Source organism: Bos javanicus, chromosome 3 (genome assembly GCF_032452875.1).
Source record: "Bos javanicus breed banteng chromosome 3, ARS-OSU_banteng_1.0, whole genome shotgun sequence".
NCBI lineage: Eukaryota > Metazoa > Chordata > Mammalia > Artiodactyla > Bovidae > Bos > Bos javanicus.
In genome coordinates this window covers 117,805,252-117,831,146 of record NC_083870.1, presented here as the reverse complement: position 1 = coordinate 117,831,146, position 25,895 = coordinate 117,805,252, and the positions used below count along the sequence as shown (strand labels likewise).

At 57.2% G+C, this 25,895-nt stretch overlaps 1 protein-coding gene across 2 annotated transcripts in view; it reads left to right on the top strand.

Moving 5' to 3' along the window:
• PER2 (period circadian regulator 2) overlaps nucleotides 1–25,895 on the top strand; it is a 42,798-nt gene that overhangs the window by 12,774 nt on the left and 4,129 nt on the right. For both annotated transcript variants that reach the window (XM_061412808.1, XM_061412809.1), the window contains 18 exons: nucleotides 877–998; nucleotides 1,916–2,117; nucleotides 5,633–5,684; nucleotides 6,758–6,900; nucleotides 7,214–7,292; nucleotides 9,700–9,806; nucleotides 10,378–10,531; nucleotides 10,740–10,848; nucleotides 11,422–11,547; nucleotides 12,011–12,095; nucleotides 12,823–12,985; nucleotides 13,072–13,196; nucleotides 13,940–14,104; nucleotides 15,067–15,324; nucleotides 18,170–18,984; nucleotides 20,254–20,440; nucleotides 21,235–21,427; nucleotides 22,460–22,610. In XM_061412808.1, the coding sequence (XP_061268792.1) occupies nucleotides 877–998; nucleotides 1,916–2,117; nucleotides 5,633–5,684; nucleotides 6,758–6,900; nucleotides 7,214–7,292; nucleotides 9,700–9,806; nucleotides 10,378–10,531; nucleotides 10,740–10,848; nucleotides 11,422–11,547; nucleotides 12,011–12,095; nucleotides 12,823–12,985; nucleotides 13,072–13,196; nucleotides 13,940–14,104; nucleotides 15,067–15,324; nucleotides 18,170–18,984; nucleotides 20,254–20,440; nucleotides 21,235–21,427; nucleotides 22,460–22,610 (3,236 nt within the window). The remainder of the gene's footprint in view (nucleotides 1–876; nucleotides 999–1,915; nucleotides 2,118–5,632; nucleotides 5,685–6,757; nucleotides 6,901–7,213; nucleotides 7,293–9,699; nucleotides 9,807–10,377; nucleotides 10,532–10,739; nucleotides 10,849–11,421; nucleotides 11,548–12,010; nucleotides 12,096–12,822; nucleotides 12,986–13,071; nucleotides 13,197–13,939; nucleotides 14,105–15,066; nucleotides 15,325–18,169; nucleotides 18,985–20,253; nucleotides 20,441–21,234; nucleotides 21,428–22,459; nucleotides 22,611–25,895) is intronic.

Below are 25,895 nucleotides of genomic sequence, written 5' to 3'. Positions count from 1 at the left end.
GGTGCCCCTGCCCTGGGTCTCAGGTAACCACAGGTGCCCCTGTCTCCGGGCAGGTAAGGAAAGCATGACCTGGAAGAGGCACCAGCGTTGCTAGCGCACTGTTCCGCCTGCAGCCCACCCTCAGGATCCCAGGCCCAGGACGCCGCACCTGGGGTCACCCCTAGATGGCTTGGCCACGGAAGCCGGTCGCCCGGGGCCCCTCTGGATGGCTTGACCGCGGAAGCCGATCGCCCGGGGCCCCTCTGGACGGCTTGGCCGCGGAAGCCGGTCGCCCGGGGCCCCTCTGGACGGCTTGGCCGCGGAAGCCGGTCGCCCGGGGCCCCTCTGGACGGCTTGGCCGAGGAAGCCGGTCGCCCGGGGCCCCTCTGGACGGCTTGGCCGCGGAAGCCGGTCGCCTGGGGCCCCTCGGCAGAGTGGCCTTGTCGCCTGTGTGGTGCCCCAGCATGAGTGGCCAGCATCTTCAGTTCTTTTGTACACAGTTTGTTCCCTGGGTTGCTTCCGTGCCAGGTGTGTTTCTAAGAGTCGATTCTGTCCAGATGGGAGTGTCCAGCCACCGAGGGGGTGGGTACAGGGGGCTGTCCCACTGTCCTGCCTGGAAACAGCAGCGTGTCATAGCATCACAAAGACAGGCCTGTGGGGGACGCGAGCTCAGGTGGACTGTGTGGTCGTGTTCCTGAGAAGCCTGGGAATGTTCCTGAGAGGTTCCTAAGAATGATTTAAAAGCTCTGTCATCAAAGGCCGTCTGACTTTTCAGGGGAAAAACACCCGGACTTCTGTTTGTTCAGCCTTCACACTTCTCTGGTTCTGTGCCCACTTTCTCATGAGAAAGGCATGAGTTAGGCACCGAGCTAAGCCCTCCCCATGGTCTCTCCGCAGCCAATGAGGAGTACTACCAGCTGCTGATGTCCAGCGAGAACCACCCTTGCAGCACCCACGTGCCCTCCTACACCGTGCACGAGATTGAGGGCATCACCTCCGAGTTCATCATGAAGAACGTGGTAAGCGCCTGACCGGAGCCGGGTCTTCTCCCAGAAAGCTCGTGTCCGCTGGCTGAGTCTCCCCGGGGGAGCCGGCCGAGCCCTGGCTTCACAGCAGCAGGGCCGGGACTTTCAGGAAGTGGGTTCCTTCCTTAAGAAAACAGTTTAAGTCAGGGATTCAGAAGCAGCGGCCATGTGCTGGCTTGTGCTGCTCTCTGAGCCTGACCCCTCGCAGCCCAAGCGACTCCACCCCACATCAAGGGCGTGAGAGTGAGCCCCCACTGATGGGAGGCCCCACGTGATGGGGGGAAGGGGAGGGACACAAGTAGCCCACAGGTGGGGCCCACCCTGAGGTCTGGGAAGCGGGGTGAGTCGCCCCCAGTTTTCAGTCAAGAGAACAGACTTAAGGGCAGGTGGGGACCCAGAGGTCCCAGAAGCACAGCAGTCCTGGCCTGGAGAAGGAAGGGGCTCCTGACCCTCCCAGCTCACTCCTCCAGTGCCCCTGCTGCAGCTTAACCCCAGGGGAACCCCAGCCCCGAGCTCAGAGGGCCAGTTGGCCAGGAGAGCCTGAGTTTGGGCAGGGATTGAGGCCCCTGCCACCTCCCGCGTCACCTGGGCTAGCCGCCAGCAGTGCCACGCCCAAAGCCAGGGCGGGAGACGGCTGCAGAGGATTCCCGCAGCTGAGGTTCTGCTCGGCAGTGAAACCCCACGTGTTTTTCCAAACAGTATCCCACTGGGACCCCGTATATGTAAGAGAAGAAGTGCGATCACTGTCGTCTGGGCTGGGGAGAGGGGTCCAGAGGCCTCCCCAACCCTTCACTCATCCTGCTCCCTGCCCATGCCTCAGCCCGATTCTGGAGGGACCCCGATTCCAGGGGGTGACGTGTCCAGTCCCCTCCTGCCCGGCCTCAACCAGGGTCACGTTCTCCACGTCCCAGGACATGTTCGTGGCCGCTGTGTCCCTGGTGACCGGGAAGACCCTGTACATCTCTGACCAAGTGGCCTCCATCTTTCACTGCAAGAGGGACGCCTTCTACAATGCCAAGTTTGTGGAGTTCTTGGCGCCCCATGACGTGAGCGTGTTCCATAGCTCCACCACACCGTACAAGCTGCCGCCCTGGAGTGACCGCCGCCAAGCAGGTGAGGGTCCTTCTCCCTGGGCAGCACAGGGAGGACTCAGCCCAGCAAGGTGGGGGCCGGGCAGGGCGACCCCTGATGTGGGCCGCTGCCCACCTCCCCTCCACTGGACTCCGCTGCAGTCCCCCAGTGTGCCCTCCAGAAAGGGCCGGTGTGTCTGTGAAAGATCAAAGGTTGTTTGTTCAGAATCAGTTTAGGAAAAAAGTCTTTGTAGATTTCAGAAAGGGAAAACGGCTTCAGAAGATTTTAAGAGAGGTCAGGTGTTTTAGAAAGAAAGGTGATGAAAGCCGAAGTCTGGAGACGAGGCTGCAGGGAGCAGGGAAGGACAGAGGCACATCAGGAAGGCTTCCTGCAGGCGGTGTGCTAATGTCAGCGCGGAGGGGGAGCTCAGCACCTCACAAGGCTGCTCCCTGAACACAGACCACGCCGTCCTCCCAGCTCAGACCAGCTGGCTGTTCCGGGCTCTGCAGGCTCCGGGCTGCTCCATGGCAGCTGCATCCCCAGGCCCCAGGGCTCCCAGCCCGCCCTACTCTTCTCCTGGCCACGGGGCTCTCACGGTCAAGTGTCCTGTGTCCTTGTCCTGCAGTGTGTCCATCTGCACCTAGACGGTCATTAGCCCCTCTTTGGGCTCTGAGTTCTCGAAGCTGAGATGGACCCGAAGAGAAGACCCAGGGAGTCAGGAGAGACGAGCAGGAAGTGGACGGGACCGGGAGTGCTCCGGACAAGCTGGACCTCGGTCATGATCTCGACCAAGAGCTCCCACAAAACTGGCTGCGTCCCCCAAAACTGACTCCTGTCCTTGGCCTCTGGATCAGGTCTCCGCTCTCATCAAAATGCTCCTCCGCCCACATCCACCTCCACCTGAATCTCGGGTCCCTCCATGCCGTGGTGCTCCCCTCCCCTGCTTCCAGGCAGCGAGGCCCTTACCATCGCTGTCAGAGCCGCAGTTCAGCAGCTGTTCCTGCCCAAGCCCAGACACCCTGGGCCAGGGCACGGTTTGCTCTAAGGTTGACTTGTAACGAGGGAACACAGGTTTCACGCCTCAGGGGTTGAGCCGTCTGCTTCCACCTGAAGCCCCAGCCCAGGAACTGTGCAGCCACATTGCTCAGGCTGCAGCCAGTGTCAGGAGCACCGCTCAGCTCCTGGTCACTGCAGGGAGGGGGCTTGCTCTGTGTGTGGGCTCACAGTGTGAACGGGCTGGCACCGTCCCCCGGGATGCCTGGGACTGCATCGTTATCTGAATAGAAAATAAGGCCTTTCCAGGCCAGTAATTTTATATCATCTTCCCTAACCAGTAATTCTCTACTTTTCCTTGTCTTTTGTTGGTGGTGGTTTCTTTGTTTTGAGTAGAGGAAGCTTTATGAGAAAGACCAAAATCTAAGATATCTTTTCTTAAATTGTGTTTATTATGAAAACACTGTTCTTTCATCTCTAATGAGATCACCCGGTTGAACTCATGTTTTTGCTAGACATTTAAATTTTAAAGTAAGGATTGATGTAAGCTGTGAAATGCCCTGAGTTGCTTCTATTACAAAACAATAGAATGGGAAAGACTAGAGACCTCTTCAAGAAAATGAGAGACACCAAGGGAACATTTCATGCAAAGATGGGCACAATAAAGGACAGAAATGGTATGGACCTAACAGAAGCAGAGAATATTAAGAAGAGGCAGCAGGAATACACAGAAGAACTGTACAAAAAAGGTCTTAATGACGCAGATAACCACGATGGTGTGATCACTCACCTAGAGCCAGACATCCTGGAGTGTGAAGTCAAGTGGGCCTTAGGAAGCATCACTGTGAACAAAGTTAGTGGAGGGGATGGAATTGCAGCTGAGCTATTTCAAATCCTACAAGATGATGCTGTGAAAGTGCTGCACTCAATATGCCAGCAAATTTGGAAAACTCAGCAGTGGCCACAGGACTGGAAAAGGTCAGTTTTCATTCCAATCCCAAAGAAAGGCAATGCCGAAGAATGTTCAGACTACCGCACAGTTGCACTCATTTCGTATACTAGCAAGGTAATGTTCAAAATACTGCAAGCGAGGCTTCAGAAGTATGTGAACTGATGACTTATAGATGTTCAAGCTGGATTTAGAAAAGGCAGAGAAACCAGAGATCAAATTGCCAGCATCTCTGGAACATCTGCTTTACTGACTACACTAACACCTTTGACTTTGTGGATCACAACAAACTGTAGAAAATTCTTCAAGAGAAGGGAATTCCAGCCACCTTACCCGCCTCAGAGAAACGTGTATGCAGGTCAAGAAGTGACAGAAGCAGACATGGAACAATGGACGGGCTCCGAATTGGAAAAGGAGTCCGTCAAGGCTGTGTATTGTCACCCGGCTTATTTAACTTCTATGCAGAGTACATCTTGTGAAATGCCAGACGGGATGAAGCACAAGCTGGAATTAAGATTGTTGGAGAAATAGCAATAACCTCAGATATGCAGATGACACCACCCTTATGGCAGAAAGTGAAGAGGAACTAAAGAGCCTCTTGATGAAGGTGAAAGAGGAGGGTGAAAAGCCTGGCTTAAAACTCAACATTCAGAAAACTAAGATCATGCATCTGGTCCCATCCTTTCATGGCAAATAAATGGGGAAACAATGGAAACAGTGACAGACTTATTTTCCTGAGCTCCAGTATCACTTCAGATGGTGACAGCAGCCATGAAATCAAAAGACACTTGCTCCTTGGAATAAAAGCTGTGACACACCTAGACAGTGTAATAAAAAGCAGAGTCATCGCTTCGCCAACAAAGGTCCATATAGTCAAAGCTATGGTTTTCCAGTAATCATGCACAGATGTGAGAGTTGGACCATAAAGAAAGCTGAGCACCAAAGAATTGATGTTTTCGTAATGCTGTAGAAGACTCTTGAGAGTCCCTTGGACTGCATGGAGATCAAACCAGTCAATCCTAAAGGAAATCAGTCCTGAATATTCTTTGGAAGGACTGATGCTGAAGCTCCAATACTTTGGCCACCTGAGGTGAAGAACTGACTCATTGGAAAAGACCGTGATGCTGGGAAGGATTGAAGGTGGGAGGAGAAGGGGACTACAGAGGATGAGATGTTTGGATGGCATCACTGACTCAATGGATGTGAGTCTGAGCAAGCTTTGGGAGATGGTGATGGACAGGGAAGCCTGGCATGCTGCAGTTCATGGGGTTGCAACTGGACTTAGCACCTCAAGAACAGCAGTCCCCCCAAAAATGCTTGGGTTGAGATACTTGGGTGTTTATTTGTAAACACGCTGCCCACGAGTGGGTACACCTCCCAAAGCTAGATCTGTCATTAGCTGGTCTGCTTGTGGCCGTGCTCGTAGCATGGCATGGTTCCGTGAGTGCTTGCCCGTGAACCGGACCTCACCTCAGTCAGGACTGCTCGGTGGCAGGTAAACCTGCTTTGCACCCTGACTTTCAGTTCTCCTGCTCCAGCCTCATCCGTGGGAAATAAAAGCACGTTCCGGGGTCAGCCACGTGATGGGTGGAGTAACGGGGACTTTCTCTTTCAGACTCTTTTACTCAAGAATGCATGGAGGAGAAGTCTTTCTTCTGCCGAGTCAGGTGAGCCCAGCTCCTGAAGGTGGAGAAGGTGCGGGAGTGCCCTCGCCCCGCCGCCTGCCCAGGCCCCATTCTCTGGGGTGGAGGCTCAGCAGGGGCACCTCTGCCGCATGGCACGCATGTCCTGAAAAGTCCGCGTGAAGACACGTTTCCATAGGCCAAGCCGTTCTGTTTTGTTTCATTTTTGGTCGTGCTGCTCAGCTTGCGTGACCTCAGTTCCCCGCCCAGGGATCAAGCCTGGGCTCGGGCAGTGCGAGCACTAAGTCCTAATCACTGGCCTGCCAGGGAAGTCCCGAGCCACATTTTAAATGTGCCTGGGGAGTTAGGAGAGATGGGTCAACAGTGGGGTGACTGACCTGCTCCTCGTGAAGAACATCAGCCTGGGCAGCCCAGACTTACAGTCCGTCACCTGGGAAATTGGCCAGCTCCCCCCCTTCGGAAAGACATGAACCCCAGGTTCTGTGAGGACTCCAGAAGCTTGCGTAGCCTTTGGTCTGAGTGTGTTTTCTCAGGGAGAGCCCATAGCTTTCCCCACAGGTCTGTGAGGACCCCAGAAGCTCATGTAGCCTTTGGTCTGAGTGTGTTTTCTCAGGGAGAGCCCACAGGTCTGTGGCCCTGAATCAAGGGACCTGTTGAACATCCGGCTGCAGTGTCAGGAGTGACCCCAGCCAGAGTTGGGTACCCTCAGGATTTGGAGCTAGGACCCCCGCACTGGAGCAGCAGCCCTTCCCCCACTTAAAATGCAAACTGCTCCAGAGAAGGGCCCCTGAGCACTCCCATTGCTCAGGCCAGTGGCTGTCTGATGATCCCCTCACTGTCCCCAGACATCTGAGCGCAAGGGCAGAGGAGCAGGGTGCTGGGTCGCAGACCCTCCTGCAGGCTGGAGGAACAGATCAGAGACCAAGGGAGCGTGCCTGACTCAGCCTGGGTGAGGGGCCCTGCTCGGCTCCGTGGACATCTGTGCAATACGTAAAGGACCGCTGAGACACAGCAGCCGCTGTTGGAGAGGTAACCAGCAACAGAGGACGAGCCCTTCTGCCCTAATCCCCGGCCTCTCCTCCCGCCCTCTTCTGCAGCGTCGGCAAAAGCCACGAGAGCGAGATCCACTACCACCCGTTCCGCATGACGCCCTACCTGGCCCAGGTGTGCGAGCGGCAGGGCGCCGAGAGCCAGCTGTGCTGCGTGCTGCTGGCAGAGAGAGTGCACTCGGGCTACGAAGGTAAGGCGGGGCCAGCCTGCTCCCGGCTTCCGCCTGAGGCTCAGATACCTGTCTGTAAGGCGAGCTCCCAGCCCCCACCTCTCCCAGCCTCAGGCAGAGTCTCATCCCCCGTCCAGACTTGGTCGCCACCCACCTGTGTCACTGTAGCCCCTCCACACCTCCTCCCCTGTCAGCCAGAGGCTCTGGGTCCCGCATCGCTCACTGGGTCCAGGCGTCACTGGACTGTGGGTGCCCTCCTCTTCCCCGGCCACAAATTATGTTCTAATATAACCACATTCGAATCGGAAGTCTGTGCAAAATTCTTTTCTTTCAGCCCCTAGAATCCCTCCTGAAAAGAGAATTTTTACAACCACACATTCGCCAAATTGTCTGTTCCAGGACGTGGACCAAAGGTAAGCCAGGCAGCACCGGCCCCCTCACCCCCCAGCCAGCTCTGCCCTCCCTCTCCCGCGGGCCGGTCCCCCTCACCCCCCAGCCAGCTCTGCCCTCCCTCTCCCGCGGGCCGGTCCCCCTCACCCCCCAGCCAGCTCTCCCTCCCTCTCCCGCGGGCCGGTCCCCCTCACCCCGCAGCCAGCTCTGCCCTCCCTCTCCCGCGGGCCGGTCCCCCTCACCCCCCAGCCAGCTCTGCCCTCCCTCTCCCGCGGGCCGGTCCCCCTCACCCCCCAGCCAGCTCTCCCTCCCTCTCCCGCGGGCCGGTCCCCCTCACCCCGCAGCCAGCTCTCCCTCCCTCTCCCGCTGGCCTTGGAGTCAGTGCAGTGCCCTTCACAGCAGCAGGCTCCCTGCCCCAGATAGTTTCTGTCTCATCACTGTCTTGGCAGTTACTTAAAAACTAAATAAAGCTCAATGAATTTTCGTGATTTTGATGTTGAAGCTATTTAGCTAAAGCTCAGGCTGCACGTTACGTGTAATAATCAATGAAAACACTCGACTATACATAGACAATGAAATAATTATGGAATCACACTAAAACCCCCTAAGATATGGACGCTACATAGATGAGACATGCCGGGGAGCTGGTCATCGCTCTAGTTGAGCCTGTCTTCATACCCTTGTTTAAACCTGGTTCAGAAATCGGGCGCACGCATCAGGGCTGGTGCAGCCAGTGCCAGGACTGAAGCTGAGGCACCTTGGCAGGGCCCCAGCAGAGGTGCGTCTCCAGCCTGTGGGCTACAGGCCGCCGTGGGGAGCGGCCACCACCGCACCTCTGCCCAGAGCCCTCCCACGCTCCCCGCCTGGGTCCTCTACCCAGGGTGCTGTAGTCGGTGCCCATGGCCCTGCTGGGGTCGGGAGCACTGACCATTCTGAGGGCTCTGGGTTCACGGGCATGGCTCAGGGTCCCTGTGTGACTTCCTGAGCTCCCAGGCATGGGCATGAAGACACAAAGACTGCTGCTGCTGCTGCCAGCAGGGCTCTGGGAGAAGTCTCCTGGGAAGACCCACAGGGAGCTCGCTTGGCTTTCTGCAGGGTGTCTGTGCAGGGTCAGGCCCCCCCACCGCCTGCTCTCTGGCAGCCAGGCCCATCAGCCTCCCCAGCCCCAGGCTGCTCAGGTGTGCATGACCAGCCACCTGCAGCTTCGAGGTGCAGGTTCCAGGCCCCACCTGGCCCTGGGGGATAGGATCCTAGAGGTTGGGGCCTGGGAGCTGCATTTGTGAAACAAGCCCAGAATAGTTTTTATTCCTCCGAAAGCCTAAGCACTTCTGCCTGCAGCTGCCCCAGGCGTCCAGTCATTTGTGTGCAGGAGGCCTGGCGAGTTGGTCACTGTGGGCCAAGAGGCTGCAGACCCTGGCTCAGTAAGCCCAGCGGACAGTCCAGCCCACGGAACCCAGGCCAGCCAGGGCTCCTTTCCCCTCCTCCTCTGCTTTCTCCTCCTCCCCTTCTGGCTAGGCCTTGACCAGGACGTGCTGTACATCCTGTCCAAAGGAAAATACCAGGCTCAGAACGTGCCCCAGGCAAGGAGGAGGAAATCAAAGAACTCCCATGAGGAAGTTCTCCCCACACAGAACAGGGAGGCTTTGCTCTAAGGAAAGAACAAGCTGCTCCACATGAGCAGAAGTCAGCTTGAGAAACAGCTGCTGGGATGAAAGGGAGACCGGCCTGCTGAGAAGGGAGACTGAGAAGGGAGACATTCCACTCGGAACAGGAGCTGAGCCACCAGAGGGTGCTGGACTCAAGAGTGGGCGGGACACTCAAGGGGACGGGACTCACAGAGGCAGAAGGAGGGACTACAGTCCAGTGTAAAACGTTGCCCAGAAAGCAAAGCAGCTGCACCCAGGGAAGACCTGATGGGCACAGGGCAGGGTCCCAGCCGGCGACGGCGGCTCCTGGGGACCAGACACAGTGGCCAAAGGTAGGGCAGGAGGAGGACGCCTGGAGCTGGGGAGATGCCCACGGGCAGGGCTGCCCTGGTCCAGGCAAACTTGCTTTAGAAAGTCCGTGTCAGGCCATGTCTGGCCAAACTCAGGACACCCTAAAAGGAAAAGCTCTTAGAAGAAAACAAAAACGTCATCATGATCGATTCTTTCAGGAAATCAGCCTCAGGTCTAAGCACTGAGCTTGTGATGGGCCCGGCCCTGTAGGGCCTGGCTTCTGGTCTCAGACCCTCAGCGATGCTCCATCCTTGGTTTGCTAATTAATGAAAAGCCTGACTGTTGCCTCATCAGCACTGGTACCCAGATGTGGTCTTTAGGGAGTTGGGAGCCAGCCTCGTTCCTGGAGATGATGGGCCGGCCGCCGCTCCTGGAGGCCGTGTTCTGGCCGGCATCTGAGCGCGGCTGTAACCCCGTGTCGCTTGCCTTGCAGGGCCGTCCCTCTCCTGGGCTACCTGCCCCAGGACCTGATTGAGACACCCGTGCTCGTGCGGCTGCACCCCAGCGACAGGCCCCTGATGCTCGCCATCCACAAGAAGAGTAGGTCCCCTCCTCGCAGTCCTTCCGGGGGCACAGGCAAAGCTAGTTCAGTCTGGGGGTGTCTTCCCAAGGTCAGCACCCACCAGGACCGGTCCGGGGGGCTGCGGGTGAGGGCTGTCCCACTGCCTGCCTGAGTCCTAGCGGTTGAGAGTAGCCCACCGCTTGAGTCCTCAGGGTCCCGTTTTGACTGTTGGCTGCACCAGCAGGCAGGAAGAGACGAGACAGGGTCAGCTGGTGGCGGGTGGGAGAGTAGGGTGGTCGGCCCAAGCCAGGGGAGTGGACGACCCCGGTCCTACAAGCCCACAGACACCGGCGACACTGAGTGTCCCGCTGAGGAAAGACCAGTGAGGCTCACAGGGACGTGTGTCCTAAAATCCACGAGGACACTGCTGCAGGCAGCCCCATGTGCAGCCTAAAGCAAAACAGAAGATTCAAAGCGGTGGCTTTCAAGAGGTATTGGTGTCTCCGGAGTTTTCAAATGATTCCACAATTAAGTGCGTCTCCACGTGTCTTGTACCGCAAGCACCAGCTGCATCTGTTCACATCCCAAACTCTCTTCTCCCTCTCGTAGTTGTGCAGTCTGGGGGCCAGCCCTTCGACTACTCCCCTCTCCGGTTCCGCGCCCGAAACGGGGAGTACATCACGCTGGACACCAGCTGGTCAAGCTTCATCAATCCCTGGAGCAGGAAGATCTCCTTCATCATTGGGAGGCACAGAGTGAGGCTGTGAGTGCCCCCAGGGCCGGGCCAGAGAGCTGGGAGGGGCCGACCCAGGCCACCTCCCACCACGCACCCGCCCCCAGGGGGTGGGGTCTCCCCCAGGTGGACGGGGAGTGGGAGGAGGGAGTGGGGAGCAGGCAGGTGGCAGCCCAGGGGGTCTGCAGGGAGGCAGAGTCAGGGGCCCAACTCACAGAGACGGATGGAAACCCTACAGGGGGCCTCTGAACGAGGACGTGTTCTCTGCCCCGCCGGGTCTGGAGGAAAAGGCCCCGCAGCCCGGTGTCCAGGAGCTCACAGAGCAGATCCACCGGCTGCTGCTGCAGGTGCGTGTGCTGACCCCACCCCCCTAGACAGCCCAGAGCCGCCCCCAGGCCGGGGTCCGCCCCCCCTCCCCAGGCCCTTTTCCTGTTTCCAGCACCACCCTGCACCCTCCTGCTGGTGTCCACAACTCGCAGCCCCGGGCCAGTGGCTGGAGGGTGTGGTCCCCAAGGATGGAGGCGGGTGGGGGCGTCCCTCCAGCTCTGGAAGCAGAGCTAGCCCCAGGGGACTGGAGAAGCCTCCGGTCCTTAGGGACACAGCCCTCAGGAAGAATTCCTGTGAGCACATGGGCCCTGGGGGAAGACTTCCTGCTTCTCGGTTCCCAGGGGCTGGGGGTACTGTCAGACACCTTGTTTTGTCTCTGAACCCCGTGGCCATGGATTCCCTGGGGACTGGGATCCAGGCCTGGCCCCATGGCTGGAAGCGGGGAGCCCACCACCGCCAGACCCTGGGTCCAAGCCCGGCCCCACCTGGTGCCCACCGAGGGCCACCCCCGCAGAGCAGGTCTCGGCCTCTCTGAGACTCGGTGGGGGGCCACGCCCCACCTGTCCAGACTCCTCCGGCCACTGTCTCCGCAGCCCGTGCCCCACAGCGGCTCCAGCGGCTACGGGAGCCTGGGCAGCAACGGGTCCCACGAGCATCTCATGAGCCAGACCTCCTCCAGCGACAGCGCCGGCCAGGAGGACCCCCGCCGGAGGAGAGCCGTACGTGCCCCGCGGTCCCCCTCTGCCCATCGCCTGTGCCACGGGTGACTGTGCGCTCTGAGACCAGTCCTCTCTGGGGCCAAGCCTGTCTGACCTCAGCTGCTTCTGGCTGCTCTAAACTCGGCTCACCTGGGACTCACTCTCTAGCCGTGAAAGGGTGGGAGCAGCTGCAAGCTGTGGCTACAGGTTTGGGTGAGAACTAGTTAAAGCAGGCAAACCAGACAAAAGTGAAGATCAAACTGTAGGATTAGGGTTAGAAAGAAAGAGTAGCCTAACATTCACTTTATTTCTTATAATTCTTCAGAATCGTAAAATCTGCTTTGTTTGGGTCTCAGATCTTGTATAGAACTTGCTTCTCTGTTGCTGGGTTGGTTGAGCTTTTCTCTTTCTCAGCCTGTAGGGCACAGGTTGCAGGGTCTCCTGGGGTGAATAATGTGTTCATTTGTTTTTGTTTTTCTTCAAGGAAACTTGTAAAAATGGTAACAAGGCCAAAAGCAAAAGTCACTACCCTGATGAATCTGGAGAACAAAAGAGCAAGCCTGCTTCAGGTACCAAATGATCCAGCATTTCCTTAGCGAGGCTTCAGTGTGGCGAGACGGGGAGGCGGGTGTGACTCAAACTCTGGACGCAGGGAATTTCCCCTTCAAGTTGGGCTGTTTGCTTCCGTGCTGACACAGGGCTCGGCCTGGGGTCCACACCATAGCCCCTGTCCAGGGGGCCCTGACCCTGGAGGCCCACGAGGTGTGGCCAGGTGGGCCTCTGCCCCACGACCCCCTGGTCCCGCTCTGCAGAGTGGCCCTGAGTCACGTGAGCAGACACTTGTCCGAGGGCTGCCAGCTGTCCCGTGGACGGTCCAGCCCCAGCTGTCTGAGGTGGGGGTGCCGGCTCTGCTCCGGGCACCCCCCCTGCACCCCAGGCCGGATCCCGCTCACCATGTGGCAAGTCACATTGGAAGAGACCAACCCTTCCAAGGCCGGGAATGTTGATGGACCACAAAGCTCATGTGATCTTCAGGGGTTCAAGTAGGAACTGGCCTTTCCCACTGCTGAGTCCCTGAACCTGGGGACAGCCCAGACCGAGTGGGGACGAGAGAGCTCCCTCCGCTGGCCCGGCGGGCTGGCCTGACTCCCAGGCTGGCCCCGGGGTCTCTGCACCTGTGAGGCACATGTTGAGCCTGGCCTTACGTTTCAGTAGAATTAAAATGCTCTGTAACCTTACAGTGGGCACTGGGGGAAACGGGTATTAACGGAAAGAAGGATGTTGTCGTTGCTCCAGAAATGCAGAGCGGTTCCCCGACTCCGATGAAAGCTGCTGCGGCTGTGGAGAAGGACAGCTCTGGGGCCAGCCTGCCCGAGGCCACCCCTCCCGAGGAGCTGGCCTGCAGGGACCCGCCGGCCGGCTCCTACCAGCAGATCAGCTGCCTGGACAGCGTCATCAGGTGCGGCCCTTCTGGCCTCCCTCCCCGCCAGCGGCACCCACAGTCGGGCTCTCGGTTACATGAAGCCCTTTCCGACCTGCCCGCAGGTACCTGGAGAGCTGCAGCGAGGCAGCCACCCTGAAGAGGAAGTGTGAGTTCCCTGCGAGCCTCCCCACGCCCCAGGCCAGCGACAAACGCCAGGCCCTCGCGGGCCCTGGGCCACACGCCACAGGTACTGCGTCTGCTTGAGCTGTGACCGCCTGGCCACTTACCCCTGTCTCAGGACCAGGCCTTACCTGGGAGCCCGGGGCCTCTTCTCCCTCCCACTGTGGTTCTGAGCGGGATCAGGGACACGTGTAGGGGGTCAGCTGTTGATTAAATAACCAAAGTGGCTCAGAACCTTCTCACCAGCGGGAGGTAGAGGTGGTTCTGGACTTAGAGGACAGGATGCCCCGGGGCTGCCGGAAGCCAGGGTGTTATCGGGCGGGCCCGTTTCCGAGACGTCTCAGAGGAGGACTGGCCTCTGGGTGTCAGCGGCCCAGGAGTCAGAGGAGATTGGATGTGCAGTTATCGCCAGTGGCCCTCACCAGGACCACAGGCAGGGTCTCCACCGCTGATGGAAGCCCGGGCGACGGGTGGAGCTTACCCTAGCCCACGGGGGGAGCCCAGCTGCTCGCCTGCCCTCAGCAGAGGGGCCCTGGCCGCAGGGGGCAGCTCCCCACAGGCCCCGCCAGAGGCCCCGAGCCCAGGCGCCTGGCTCCTCCCAGAGGGCGCGGGGTACCAGGGTGCCATGGTCCCCATTCAGAGTCTCGTCTTCTCTGCCGTCCCCTGAGGACACGGCATCCCCTGGCAGGGCGAGTGTAGACTTGAGCCCCCGGGTCCTGGAGTGCCCCCTCAGCCGGCCTCCGTGCTTCTTCTCCCAGCAGCTCAGCTTTATCGCGGTTTTGTGTCTGCTTCCTTTTTTCCCCTGTAAAGAGGCAGCATCGCCCTCGCCAGTGAAGAGCCGCACGGACGCGAGCGCACGCCTGCCGTCGCCGCCGCTGCCCGGCAGGGCGCAGAGCGTGGGGTCCCTCGGCAGCCAGTGCAGCTACAGCAGCACCATCGTCCACGTGGGCGACAAGAAGCTGCCGCCGGAGCTCGGTACGCGCGCCGCGTCCGGGGCCTCTGCGGGAGCGGTCCGACTCTGACGGTAGAGATTCGGAGTGTTGCCGCCCATCCCCAGACGCTCTCTAAGTGTATCTGAGTGCAGAACACCCACGTAGCCCAGTAAGGGGCTGTCCAGGAAGTCCAGGCACGTGCCGTGTAGGGTGGAGGTGGTGACACTTGCCCCCGCCCCCGCCACACTCCGGCTCCCCCTGGGACAGGCATCCACTCAGGTGTCAACACGGAGGGGCTTCCTGGGACCGAGCAGGGATGCCAGGACTCCCCCTTGCTTGGTGCCGAGAGAACCCCAGGGACGAGGCCCCCCGGCCTCTCGACGCCCATGGGTGGGGTGGCGAGCCTGGCCCTCCCCTGTTGGAGGACAGGAGCCAAAACAGGACAGCCAAGGGCAACACGCTGAGCTGTCCTTCAGGCCCCTAGAGGAGAACCAGCCTGAACTTGCTCTTTGCTTGGAAGAAGGGCGTGATGAGGGGGAGAGTCCACGTCAGAGGGTCAGTGGCCGGCCCCCCTCAGGATGGCCCGCAGACCCACAGCCCCGTCCCGCCTGTCCCCGCGGTTCTGCTGACCACACTGTTGGGCCCATGGTCCTAGGCCAGGACAGGGCCGGGCACGTCCTGTGCTCTGAAAGCCCAAGACAGCCTGGAGTGTCTTCAGCATCAGAGGCTGAAACCCCAGGTGCCCCCAGGTTGGAGGACGGATCAGTTAGAGGGCGGGTTCCGGAGCCCCCACGCGACGCGGCTGCGTGTCCCCGCCTGTTGCCTTTCTTGGTAGCCTTCTCAGAAAGCTGAGCAGACGCATCTCGAACGTCAGCCCCTGCTGTGGGCGTCGTGCGGGAGTCTTCTGTGGGAGACTCTGTCCTTTGTGGGAGCGGTGCGCGTTTTCTCAGCTGTCCTCGGGCAGCAGGGCCCCTGTGGATGAGAGCTCCACGTCTGCTGTTCCAGAGCCGCTGGGAGATGCTGCTGCAAGCAGGCCCGAGTCTCTGGAGTGCCCGGCGGGCCCCGCGCTGCCCTGCGGCCTCAGCCAGGACCAGGAGGCCTTCCGGAAGCTGGGCCTCACCAAGGAGGTGCTGGCCGCCCACACCCAGAAGGAGGAACAGAGCTTCCTGCTGCGGTTCCGGGAAATCAGGAAACTCCACGTTTTCCAGTCTCGCTGCCATCATTATCGGCAAGAAAGGTCCAAGGGGCACTTGAGCAACAGAAGTGAGTGGTGACGTCTGAACGAAAAGTGGGTTTTGTCGTTGTTGTTGTTTTTAACTTAGCTCTTAACGCTGCTGCATCCCATGCTGCTTTCAGATGGGGAGCACCCCTGGTCAGGACACATGCGTTTGTAAGATGCTGTTGGAGCTTGAGCAGTGACACTCTCGGGGATGTCACCTGCGTTCCCAAGGGAACCGTGCTATAAACAGTGGTGACAGGCCCAGTTCACCCCTGTGGAGCACAGGGCCAGGTGACTGCCCTCCTGCCTTGCCAGGCGTTCTCTGCCTGGGTGACCCCAGCCCCCTTCCCTCCCTCAGAGAACCAGGTGGGCGAATTCACCACCCAGGGAAGGAGCATCTGACGTCAGGCTCCTAAGGAAGCAGGGATCCCAGATGATGCTGCAGGAAGAAAGGGCGCCCTTTCTCCCCAGAACACACACCCTCCTGGAGGGTTGGCCTTGCCACTGGGCTGTAGACTCCAGGGCCAGACAGAGCACGGAGGGTGTGAAGAGCCAACACGGGGCTGCGGTGGAGCAGGCTGGCTTCCTCGCCCCTCATCTGGTCCAGGAGCCGGGCTCCCAACCCCCAACCGCCTTCCTGGGCCCTGTGGTCAGGGCCAAGCTGGTGGGAGATGCCAGCTCTCCCCTGGGCTCCAGGCCCCGAAACAAGGATCAGAGCTATGAGCCCAAGGGGCCCACACCGCAAGGGCCCAGCTCCCCTGGCCTCTGAGCAGATGTGCTGAGACGGGTGTCCCAGAAGTGAGAGGCTGCCCCTGCCCTTGAAGATTATGCCACTCCCGCTCTCCTTTCCTCCTTCCTACCTGGGCCCAGGGTTACTGAAGGCGCGCAGGGAACCTCTGTGGAAATCAGGAGCCAGGGCCCCCACCACCCCCCAGCCCCAGCTTGGTGCAGAGTCCCAGCGCCCTCCAGCCCCGTTGGCCCAGCAGCTTGTGTAGTGCCCATGCTGCCCAGCTGTCCCCAGCAGCCCCGCCCAGACCCGGGGATGGTGCCCCCGGAGCCCAGAACTATAACTCCTAGTCACAGCGGGAAATAGACTCTTACAGGAAGAACACTAGGCAGACAGGCTGATGGCAGAACCTTCACCCACTTGACCATTAGCGTCAGGCCGGCCCGTCTGCTCTGGCATGTGGCACAGCTGGCAGGGGACGTCCCCACACACCCGCTGCCAGAGCCCCCGAGTTATCCTCTGTGACATTAGAAGAAAACCTGAGGTTCCTGGGGTCCCTCCCACTGCTTGTGCCCCACCCACCAGGCTCAGTGTGACCCCACCCCCGGCCCACAGCACCCCCAGTCCCGGCCAGTGCCCAGGGGAGGTGGGGGGACATGCCCTGTGTCCCCCACACCACAGGTTGAGTCCCTGCAGCCTCCTGAGGGCGGTCCCTCTAAGCAGGTCTTGTGTCAGAGGAAGACCTGTGTGCCTTCAGCCCTTTGACTTCACAGGCGTGGACCCAGGCTCCTTTGGCAGATGAACCAGGAAACATCTCTTCTTAAAAGCGATCTCTTAAAAACATCTCTTTTTAAAAGCTTGTAAAGTTGAGATATGAGGTTAGATGAGATCAGTGGTTCTGCCTTTCAGTTCATTTCAGTCCCTCAGTCGTGTCTCTTTGCGACCCCATGAACTGCAGCATGCCAGGCCTCCCTGTCCATCACCAACTCCCAGAGTTTACCCAACCTCATCTCCATTGAGTCAGTGATGCCATCCATCCATCTCATTCTCTGTCGTCCCCTTCTCCTGCCTTCAATCGTTCCCAGCATCAAGGTCTTTTCAAATGAGTCAGCTCTTCACATCAGGTGGCCAAAGTATTGGAGTTTCAGCTTCAGCATCAGTCCTTCCAATGAACACTCAGGACTGATCTCCTTTAGGATGGACTGGTTGGATCTCCTTGCTGTTCAAGGGACTCTCAAGAATCTTCTCCAGCACCACAGTTCAAAAGCATCAAGTCTTCGACACTCAGCTTTCTTTATAGTCCAACTCTCACATCCATATGTGACCACTGGAAAAACCATAGCTTTGACTAGACTGACCTTTGTTGGCCAAGTAATGTCTCTGCTTTTTAATATACTGTCTAGGTTGGTCATAGCTTTTTTTCCAAGAAGCAAGAATCTTTTAATTTCATGGCTGCAGTCACCATCTGCAGTGATTTTGGAATCCAAAAAAAGAAAGTCTGACACTGTTTCCACTGTTTCCCCATCTATTTGCCATGAAGTGATGGGACCAGATGCCATGATCTTAGTTTTCTGAATGTTGAGTTTTAAGCCCACTTTTCACTCTCTTCTTTCACTTTCATCAAGAGGATCTTTAGTTCTTCTTTGCTTTCTGCCATAATAGTGGTGTCATCTGCATATCTGAGGTTGTTGATATTTCTCCTGGCAATCTTGATTCCCGCTTGTGATTCATCCAGCTCAACATTTTGCATGATGTATTCTGCATAGAAGTTAAATAAGCAGGGCGACAATATACAGCCTTGAGGTACTCCTTCCCAATTTGGAACCAGTCCAATTGTTCCATGTCCAGTTCTGACTGTTGCTTCGTGACCTGCATACAGGTTTCTCAGGAGGCAGGTCAGGTGATCTGGTATTCCGAAGTCTTTAAGGATTTTCCACAGTTTGTTGTGATTCACACAGTCAAAAGTTTTAGTATAGTCAATGAAGTGGATGTTTTTCTGGAATTTCCTTGCCTTCTCTATGATCCAGCGAACATTGGCAATTTGGTTTCTGGTTTCTCTGCCTTTTCTAAACCCAGCTTTTATATTTGGAAATTCTTGGTTCATGTACTGCTGAAGCCTAGCTTGAAGGATTTTAACTCTCATGGTGTCCCTATTATTTTAGCTGCTCCCGGACTAAGAAATACCCCTGGAATAGACTCCTCTTGGAAAAAAACCGGAAAAAACCGAAAACTGAAGTCCAAACGTGTCAAGCCTCACGACTCCTCTGGCAGCACCGGGTCTGGGGGGCCGGCGCCCCAGCGCCCCCCACTGGTTGGCCTGAACACCACGGCCTGGTCCCTGTCGGACACGTCACAGTCCAGCTGCCCAGCGATGCCCTTCCCTGGCCCGGTGCCAGCCTACTCCCTGCCCTTGTTTCCAGCCCCGGGAATAGTGACCGCACCAGGGACCGTGGCCACAGGGTCCGGGGCTGCCCACACCGACCTCGCGGTGCCCGTGGATGCCCAGCAGGTGCTCAGGGTCCATCCCCCACCGTTCGCCAGCCCCTTGGCCCCGGTCATGGCGTTGGTCTTACCCGGCTGCTCCTTCTCCCCAGTGACCCCAGCCTTGCCCCCAGCCTTCTTCCCAGGCCAGCTGAACTTTGTGTCTGAGATGCCTCCTGCCTCACAGCCTGAGTTCTTCCCCGATCGGACCTCAACCCCCAAACAGCCACGCCCGTGTGCCCCGGCGGAGCGAGGGCCGCCCGCGTTGCGCGTGGCCACCCCAGGAACCCCGCCCCTGGCCGCCGGGCCCCCAGACAGGACCTCCCCGGCGCTCTTCCAGTCCCGCGGAAGCTCACCGCTGCAGCTCAACCTGATGCAGCTGGAGGAGGCCCCTGAGGGCACCGCGGCAGCCACAGGAGCTGTGGGGACCGTGGGTGCAGGCACTGACTGCAAGCCTGGCTCGTCCTGGGACTGGCAGCCCAAGTCACCTCCGACCGTAAGCACCTCCTGATGCCCTTTGTCTAAAGCAGGTGGCAAACTCGGGTACCTGGGTGGGCTATGCACCCCCTCATGCCTGACGCGAGTGGTCCCCACACCGTGGTTCTGCCAAACCGCTTCAGTTTGGACACAGATCCGTGTGCCAGAAGTGAGCACGTTCCCAAGGCCCCGTCACAGTAGACCTGTGACTCTAACCATCCTGGGACCTGAAAAGAGAGAGATGGCCGGCAGATGCGGTGTCCAGACGGCCACAGGGACTTCATAACGTAGCGTCAGGGGCCTCCGGGCGTTAGGTGGATACTTCGAGGATGAAGCCATCAGGTTAAACGCCAGAGCAGAGGCTCCTCGGAGGGGGGCTGGCAGCAGAGGGCCTCTGGTGGAAGACTGGAGCCGGAGGGAGCTGGGAATCGGTGCTCCCAGTGCCCGTCCTCCCAGGTCTTGAGGACACAGGCGTGCATGCTTCCTTGGTTCATGAAACGGCAATGTGACTTCCAGCTCACGCGTCTGTGTCCTGAGAGCCGAGGCAGGGCTGTCCGTGAGCCGTCCCCCCACACCCAGCCTGTGTCCAAGGCAGGGCCACCTGGGTTCCCACCCTCCGCCTGTGTCCAAGGCAGGGCCACCTGGGTTCCCACCCCGGCCTGTGTCCAAGGCAGGGCCACCTGGGTTCCCACCCCCGCCTGTGTCCAAGGCAGGGCCACCTGGGTTCCCACCCCCGCCTGTGTCCAAGGCAGGGCCACCTGGGTTCCCACCCCGGCCTGTGTCCAAGGCAAGGCCACGTGGGTTCCCTCCCGCCTGTGCTCTGGGAGAGGAGGTGGGGACAGGGCCCCCCAGCACCTCTGCTGCCCGCCTGGCCTGCAGTCTGGTTCTGAGGACTGGCAGACTGGGCCCTCACAGGCCGGGTCCCTGGTGCCCCCGGCTGGCCCTGCTCTCGGGGTGCAGGAGGCAGAGCCCGCCGTGGGGAGGGGCGCCTTTGGGTGCTGTCGAGGCATGCTCCTGCCTCTGTGTCCACTCGGTGGAGAAATAAGTATAAGGCTGGATCCCCGCCGGGGCTCCAGGAGCCACCATCTCTCAAGGAACTCTCCCAAAATGGAATCTAATCAAACTTCATCCTTTCCACCTCCGAGAAGCAGGTTGGGTTCTGGGAACCCATGGGTCTGTGCCCATGGCCCATGGAGGAGGGGCCAGTGGTCTGAGGAGCCTCCGTCCCCTCCCCCAGCCCCACTTTGCATGGAGACCTGACTGGATGTCCCCTCCCTGTCCCCCAAAGTGCAAGGAGCCAGCAGATGCCCCAAACAGCGACGCCCTGTCCTCGTCCAGCGGCCTGCTCCGCCTGCTGCTGCATGGGGATCTCTGCTCGGCCACGGGCTCTGCACTTGCCAGGAGCCAGGCCTCTGCCACCTCCTGTTCCCTGGGCTCAGGTTCCCTGGGCTGCGATGCGTCCGGAAGCAGGCCAGGTATGTGGGGGGGTGCCGGGACACCTGAGTGGCGTGGGGGGCGCAGTTGACGTGTGTTTGGAAGACCCCCACGTGACACACCTGGGTATCCTTGGCTTCTGCATCCAAGGGCACCAGTCACCCCAGAGCCTCAGGCTGCCGCGTTCAGGGCCCAGCGTCAGGGTCCTGACTGGGCAGCTTGCGGCTGCACCCCGAGCGGCTCCTCGGAGCCTCACATGCGCCACGGGGCTCCTCCTCCTGCCCTGTGGCCAGACCCGGTTCCCTCTGTCACCTGTTACTCCCCGTGTCAGTGGGCGCAGCAGGCCCTGCACCCCTGTCCCTGGCTGGGCCTTCCCTGGAGCCCCCCACGTGTGCTGGGAGGGCAGGCAGTGCTGCACTGTCCTGAGTGGCTCCCCTGGCGGGCGCCAGCGTATAACCTCAGGCAGTACTGGCCAGGGTGGGGCAGTGTAGCCCAGAGCTGCCCTGCGAGAGCAACACACAGACATGTCCCCAGGCTGTAAGTGCCCCGCTTCCCTCACCTGGGCAGGGCCCCCTTCCCCTGGGAGGCCAGGGAGGGGAGAGCACGGCCTCTTAGATGGGGGCCCCGCCTGGACTCCCCCGGCTTCGCCAGCAGAGAGTCACCTCCGTGGTTCCTGCTGATACCCGGTCTTTAAATGATTTTTAAATTATCATCCAGACAATTGGACTGTTGGAAAAGCAGAAGGGACAATCCCCCGACACACGCGGTAGCTGCCCTCCCCTTACAGGGCCGACTTGAGTTCGAGGTCGTGACCTGGGCACTCTGTGTTTTAAAGGCAGCAGCCACACGAGTCACACCAGCAGGTATTTCGGAAGCTCGGACTCTTCGGAGAATAACCCCGGAGCAGCAGTGAGGGCAGCAGTGGGCGGGCCTGAGCGCCTGCTCAGGTGTGTCTTGCAGGACCCCGTCTGGCTGCTGGCGGACGACACGGACGACAGCGTCAGGATGACCTACCAGATGCCCGCACGGTAACCGCTCGCCCCTCCTGGGAGCGTGTGAGGCTGGGCTCGGATCCCCCCTAACTGTGAGGCCTTACCTCAGATGGAGTGGGGGGCACCACCAGAAGGGGCCCCTCCAGGTGGCTGGCGGCCGCACGGAGCCCTTCGGAGGCCCTGCTCCCGGCCTCCAGGACCACTGCTCCAGGGACCCTCACGGCTGTCACGTGCCGTGTACAGCACTTGTGCCTGTGTCGTCTCTTGTGCTCTGCTGCCAGTAACCCTGTGTGGTCAGTGGTGTGCGTGTGTGTGTGTGTGTGTGTCTGTCTCAGAGATGCAGAAACCAAGAGTCGAGGTGGGTGACTGTCCCAGGCCACCAGCTGCTCTTTAGGGAGCCTGGTCTGTGCCTCAGCTCTGACCACTCCAAGGAACCGGGAACCCATTAGGGTCCCTGACCCTGTGCAGTGCCCCCTCGGTGGGGGTGATTAACCCCGAGGCTCAGAACAGCCAGGGCTCTGGGCCAGGCCAGCCTGGGGCTCCGTCTCCAGGGCACGCCAGGGTAGCAGGTGGCAGGGAGGGCTTGTCTACTCTCCACCTCACTGGTGAGAAGCTCCCAGGCGCAGAAACAAGTGTCTGCAGGTACCCAGCTCCTGTGGCTGATCTAAACTAAAATTAAAACCAGAACTTGGTGTATCATTTTCATAGAAAAACTGCAGATTATTTACTAGAGAGATTGTAACCTCAAATAGGGAAATTTAAGTGGAAAGGAAAGTTAAACAAAATCATCTAAAATTGCATGAGTAGGACTTCCCTGGGGTCCAGTGGTGAAGACCCCACACTTCGCTTGCAGGGGCCACAGGTTCCGTCCCTCATCAGGGAAGATCCTCTATGCTGAGGAGCGTGGCCAAAAAAAAAAAAAAAAAATTACATTAGGATAAATTAACCAATTAAAATAAAATTACGTGAATAATACTGGACGTGTTGGTAGAAAATGAGCATATACTTTAAAAAGAGATAACCCTTGAGGCATCCTAAAGCTTCCGTGTTTCTCAATCTTTCGTAAAGAGACTTAGATACAGTCCTGCAGGAGGACAGGGAGAAGCTGAAGGCGCTGCAGAGGCTCCAGCCCAGGTTCACGGACGCGCAGAAGCAGGAGCTGCAGGACGTCCACCCATGGATGCGGTTGGGCGGCGTGCCCACGGCCATCGACGTGGCGGTAAGCTCTGGGACACAGCACTTCCTGACAAGGCGTTCAGAGGTGCTGTGATGAGAACGCTGGGCACTATCTCTGCATCTGTTTTGTACATTTAAAACTTTGAAGATTAAATAAGAGCATTAAAAGAAAAAAAAAAAAAACCCATGACACTGTTAGATGTCCTTCAAAGAACTTCCTTCCAGTGGCTTTTCAATGCTGTTTCCAAAAAGGTCTCCAGAATGTCTAATCTCAAGCACATGCTGAAATTTGAAAATCTTTTGAGTTGTCTTCACAATTAGAACACAGACCACTTCTTCTATCCTAAACCCTCAACATCCATGTAGACCATAAGAAGCAGAGGACAGCAAGCCCTCCTCCCACTCTGAGCGGCTGCCCCCGGCACTGTCTGTTCCTTCTTGAGGGTGTCTCTGTACCCCAGCTCCCTTCCCCTGCTCACTTCCCCAGTATGGACACAGCCAGGCTCCGGGGTGCCCGGCCTTCTCTACGCACACCGCCTTAGCATGGTCAGCTCCCGCCTCCACGTGGGAAGCGGCATCTACACACCAAGCCCTGCCAGCATCCACCTCTGAGGAACTTGCCGGGTTTGCCCAGAGACGACCTGCCCAGCCACTCTTCCCGCCCAGTTAGTTCAGTTCAGTCGCTCAGTCTTGTCCGACTCTTTGCAACCCCGTGAATCGCAGCACGCCAGGCCTCCCTGTCCATCACCAGCTCCCGGACTTCACCCAGACTCACGTCCATCGAGTCAGTGATGCCATCCAGCCATCTCATCCTCTGTCGTCCCCTTCTCCTCCTGCCCTCAATTCCTCCCAGCATCAGAGTCTTTTCCAATGAGTCAACTCTTCGCATGAGGTGGCCAAAGTACTGGAGTTTCAGCTTTAGCATCATTCCTTCCAAAGAAATCCCAGGGCTGATCTCCTTCAGAATGGACTGGTTGGATCTCCTTGCAGTCCAAGGGACTCTCAAGAGTCTTCTCCAACACCACAGTTCAAAAGCATCAATTCTTCGGCGCTCAGCCTTCTTCACAGTCCAACTCTCACATCCATACAACCACAGGAAAAACCATAGCCTTGACTAGACGAACCTTTGTTGGCAAGGTAATGTCTCTGCTTTTGAATATGCTATCTAGGTTGGTCATAACTTTCCTTCCAAGGAGTAAGCGTCTTTTAATTTCATGGCTGCAGTCACCATCCACAGTGATTTTGGAGCCCAAAAAAATAAAGTCTGACACTGTTTCCACTGTTTCCCCATCTATTTCCCATGAAGTGATGGGACCAGATGCCATGATCTTCGTTTTCTGAACGTTGCGCTTTAAGCCAACTTTTTCACTCTCCACTTTCACTTTCATCAAGAGGCTTTTTAGTTCCTCTTCACTTTCTGCCATAAGGGTGGTGTCATCTGCACATCTGAGGTTATTGATATTTCTCCGGCAATCTTGATTCCAGCTTGTGCTTCTTCCAGTCCAGCGTTTCTCATGATGTACTCTGCATATAAGTTAAATAAGCAGGGTGACAATATACAGCCTTGACGTACTCCTTTTCCTATTTGGAACCAGTCTGTTGTTCCATGTCCAGTTCTAACTGTTGCTTCCTGACCTGCATGCAGATTTCTCAAGAGGCAGGTCAGGTGGTCTGGTATTCCCATCTCTTTCGGAATTTTCCACAGTTTATTGTGATCCACACAGTCAAAGGCTTTGGCATAGTCAATAAAGCAGAAATAGATGTTTTTCTGGAACTCTCTTGCTTTTTCCATGATCCAGCAGATGTTGGCAATTTGATCTCTGGTTCCTCTGCCTTTTCTAAAACCAGCTTGAACATCAGGAAGTTCACGGTTCACATATTGCTGAAGCCTGGCTTGGAGAATTTTGAGCATCTCTTTACTAGCGTGTGAGATGAGTGCAATTATGCGATAGTTTGAGCATTCTTCGGCATTGCCTTTCTTTGGGATTGGAATGAAAACTGACCTTTTCCAGTCCTGTGGCCACTGCTGAGTTTTCCAGATTTGCTGGCATATTGAGTGCAGCACTTTCACAGCATCATCTTTCAGGATTTGAAATAGCTCAACTGGAATTCCATCACCTCCACTAGCTTTGTTCGTAGTGATGATTTCTAAGGCCCACTTGACTTCACATTCCAGGATGTCTGGCTCTAAGTGATCACACCATCGTGATTATCTGGGTCATGAAGATCTTTTTTGTACAGTTCTTCTGTGTATTCTTGCCACCTCTTCTTAGTATCTTCTGCTTCTGTTAGGTCCATACCATTTTTGTCCTTTATCGAGCCCATCTTTGCATGAAATGTTCCCTTGGTATCTCTGATTTTCTTGACGAGATCCCTAGTCTTTCCCATTCTGTTGTTTTCCTCTATTTCTTTGCATTGATCGCTGAAGAAGGCTTTCTTATCTCTTCTTGCTATTCTTTGGAACTCTGCATTCAGATGCTTATATCTTTCCTTTTCTCCTTTGCTTTTCACTTCTCTTCTTTTCACAGCTATTTGTAAGGCCTCCCCAGACAGCCATTTTGCTTTTTTGCATTTCTTTTCCATAGGGATGGTCTTGATCCCTGTCTCCTGGACAATGTCACGAACCTCATTCCATAGTTCATCAGGCACTCTATCTATCAAATCTAGGCCCTTGAATCTATTTTTCACTTCTACTGTATAATCATAGGGATTTGATTTAGGTCATACCTGAATGGTCTAGTGGTTTCCCTACTTCAGTTTAAGTCTGAATTTGGCAATAAGGAGTTCATGATCTGAGCCACAGTCAGCTCCTGGTCTTGTTTTTGCTGACTGTATAGAGCTTCTCCATATTTGGCTGCAAAGAATATAATCAGTCTGATTTCAGTGTTGACCATCTGGTGATGTCCATGTGTAGAGTCTTCTCTTGTGTTGTTGGAAGAGGGTGTTTGCTATGACCAGTGCATTTTCTTGGCAAAACTCTATTAGCCTTTGCTCTGCTTCATTCCGTATTCCAAGGCCAAATTTGCCTGTTACTCCACATGTTTCTTGACTTCCTACTTTTGCATTCCAGTCCCCTATAATGAAAAGGACATCTTTTTTGGGTGTTAGTTCTAAAAGGTCTTGTAGGTCTTCATAGAACCGTTCAACTTCAGCTTCTTCATCGTTACTGGTTGGGGCATAGACTTGGATTATTGTGATATTGAATGGTTTGCCTTGGAAACGAACAGAGATCATTCTGTCATTTTGAGATTGCATCCAAGTACTGCATTTCGGACTCTTTTGTTGACCATGATGGCTACGCCATTTCTTCTGAGGGATTCTGGCCCGC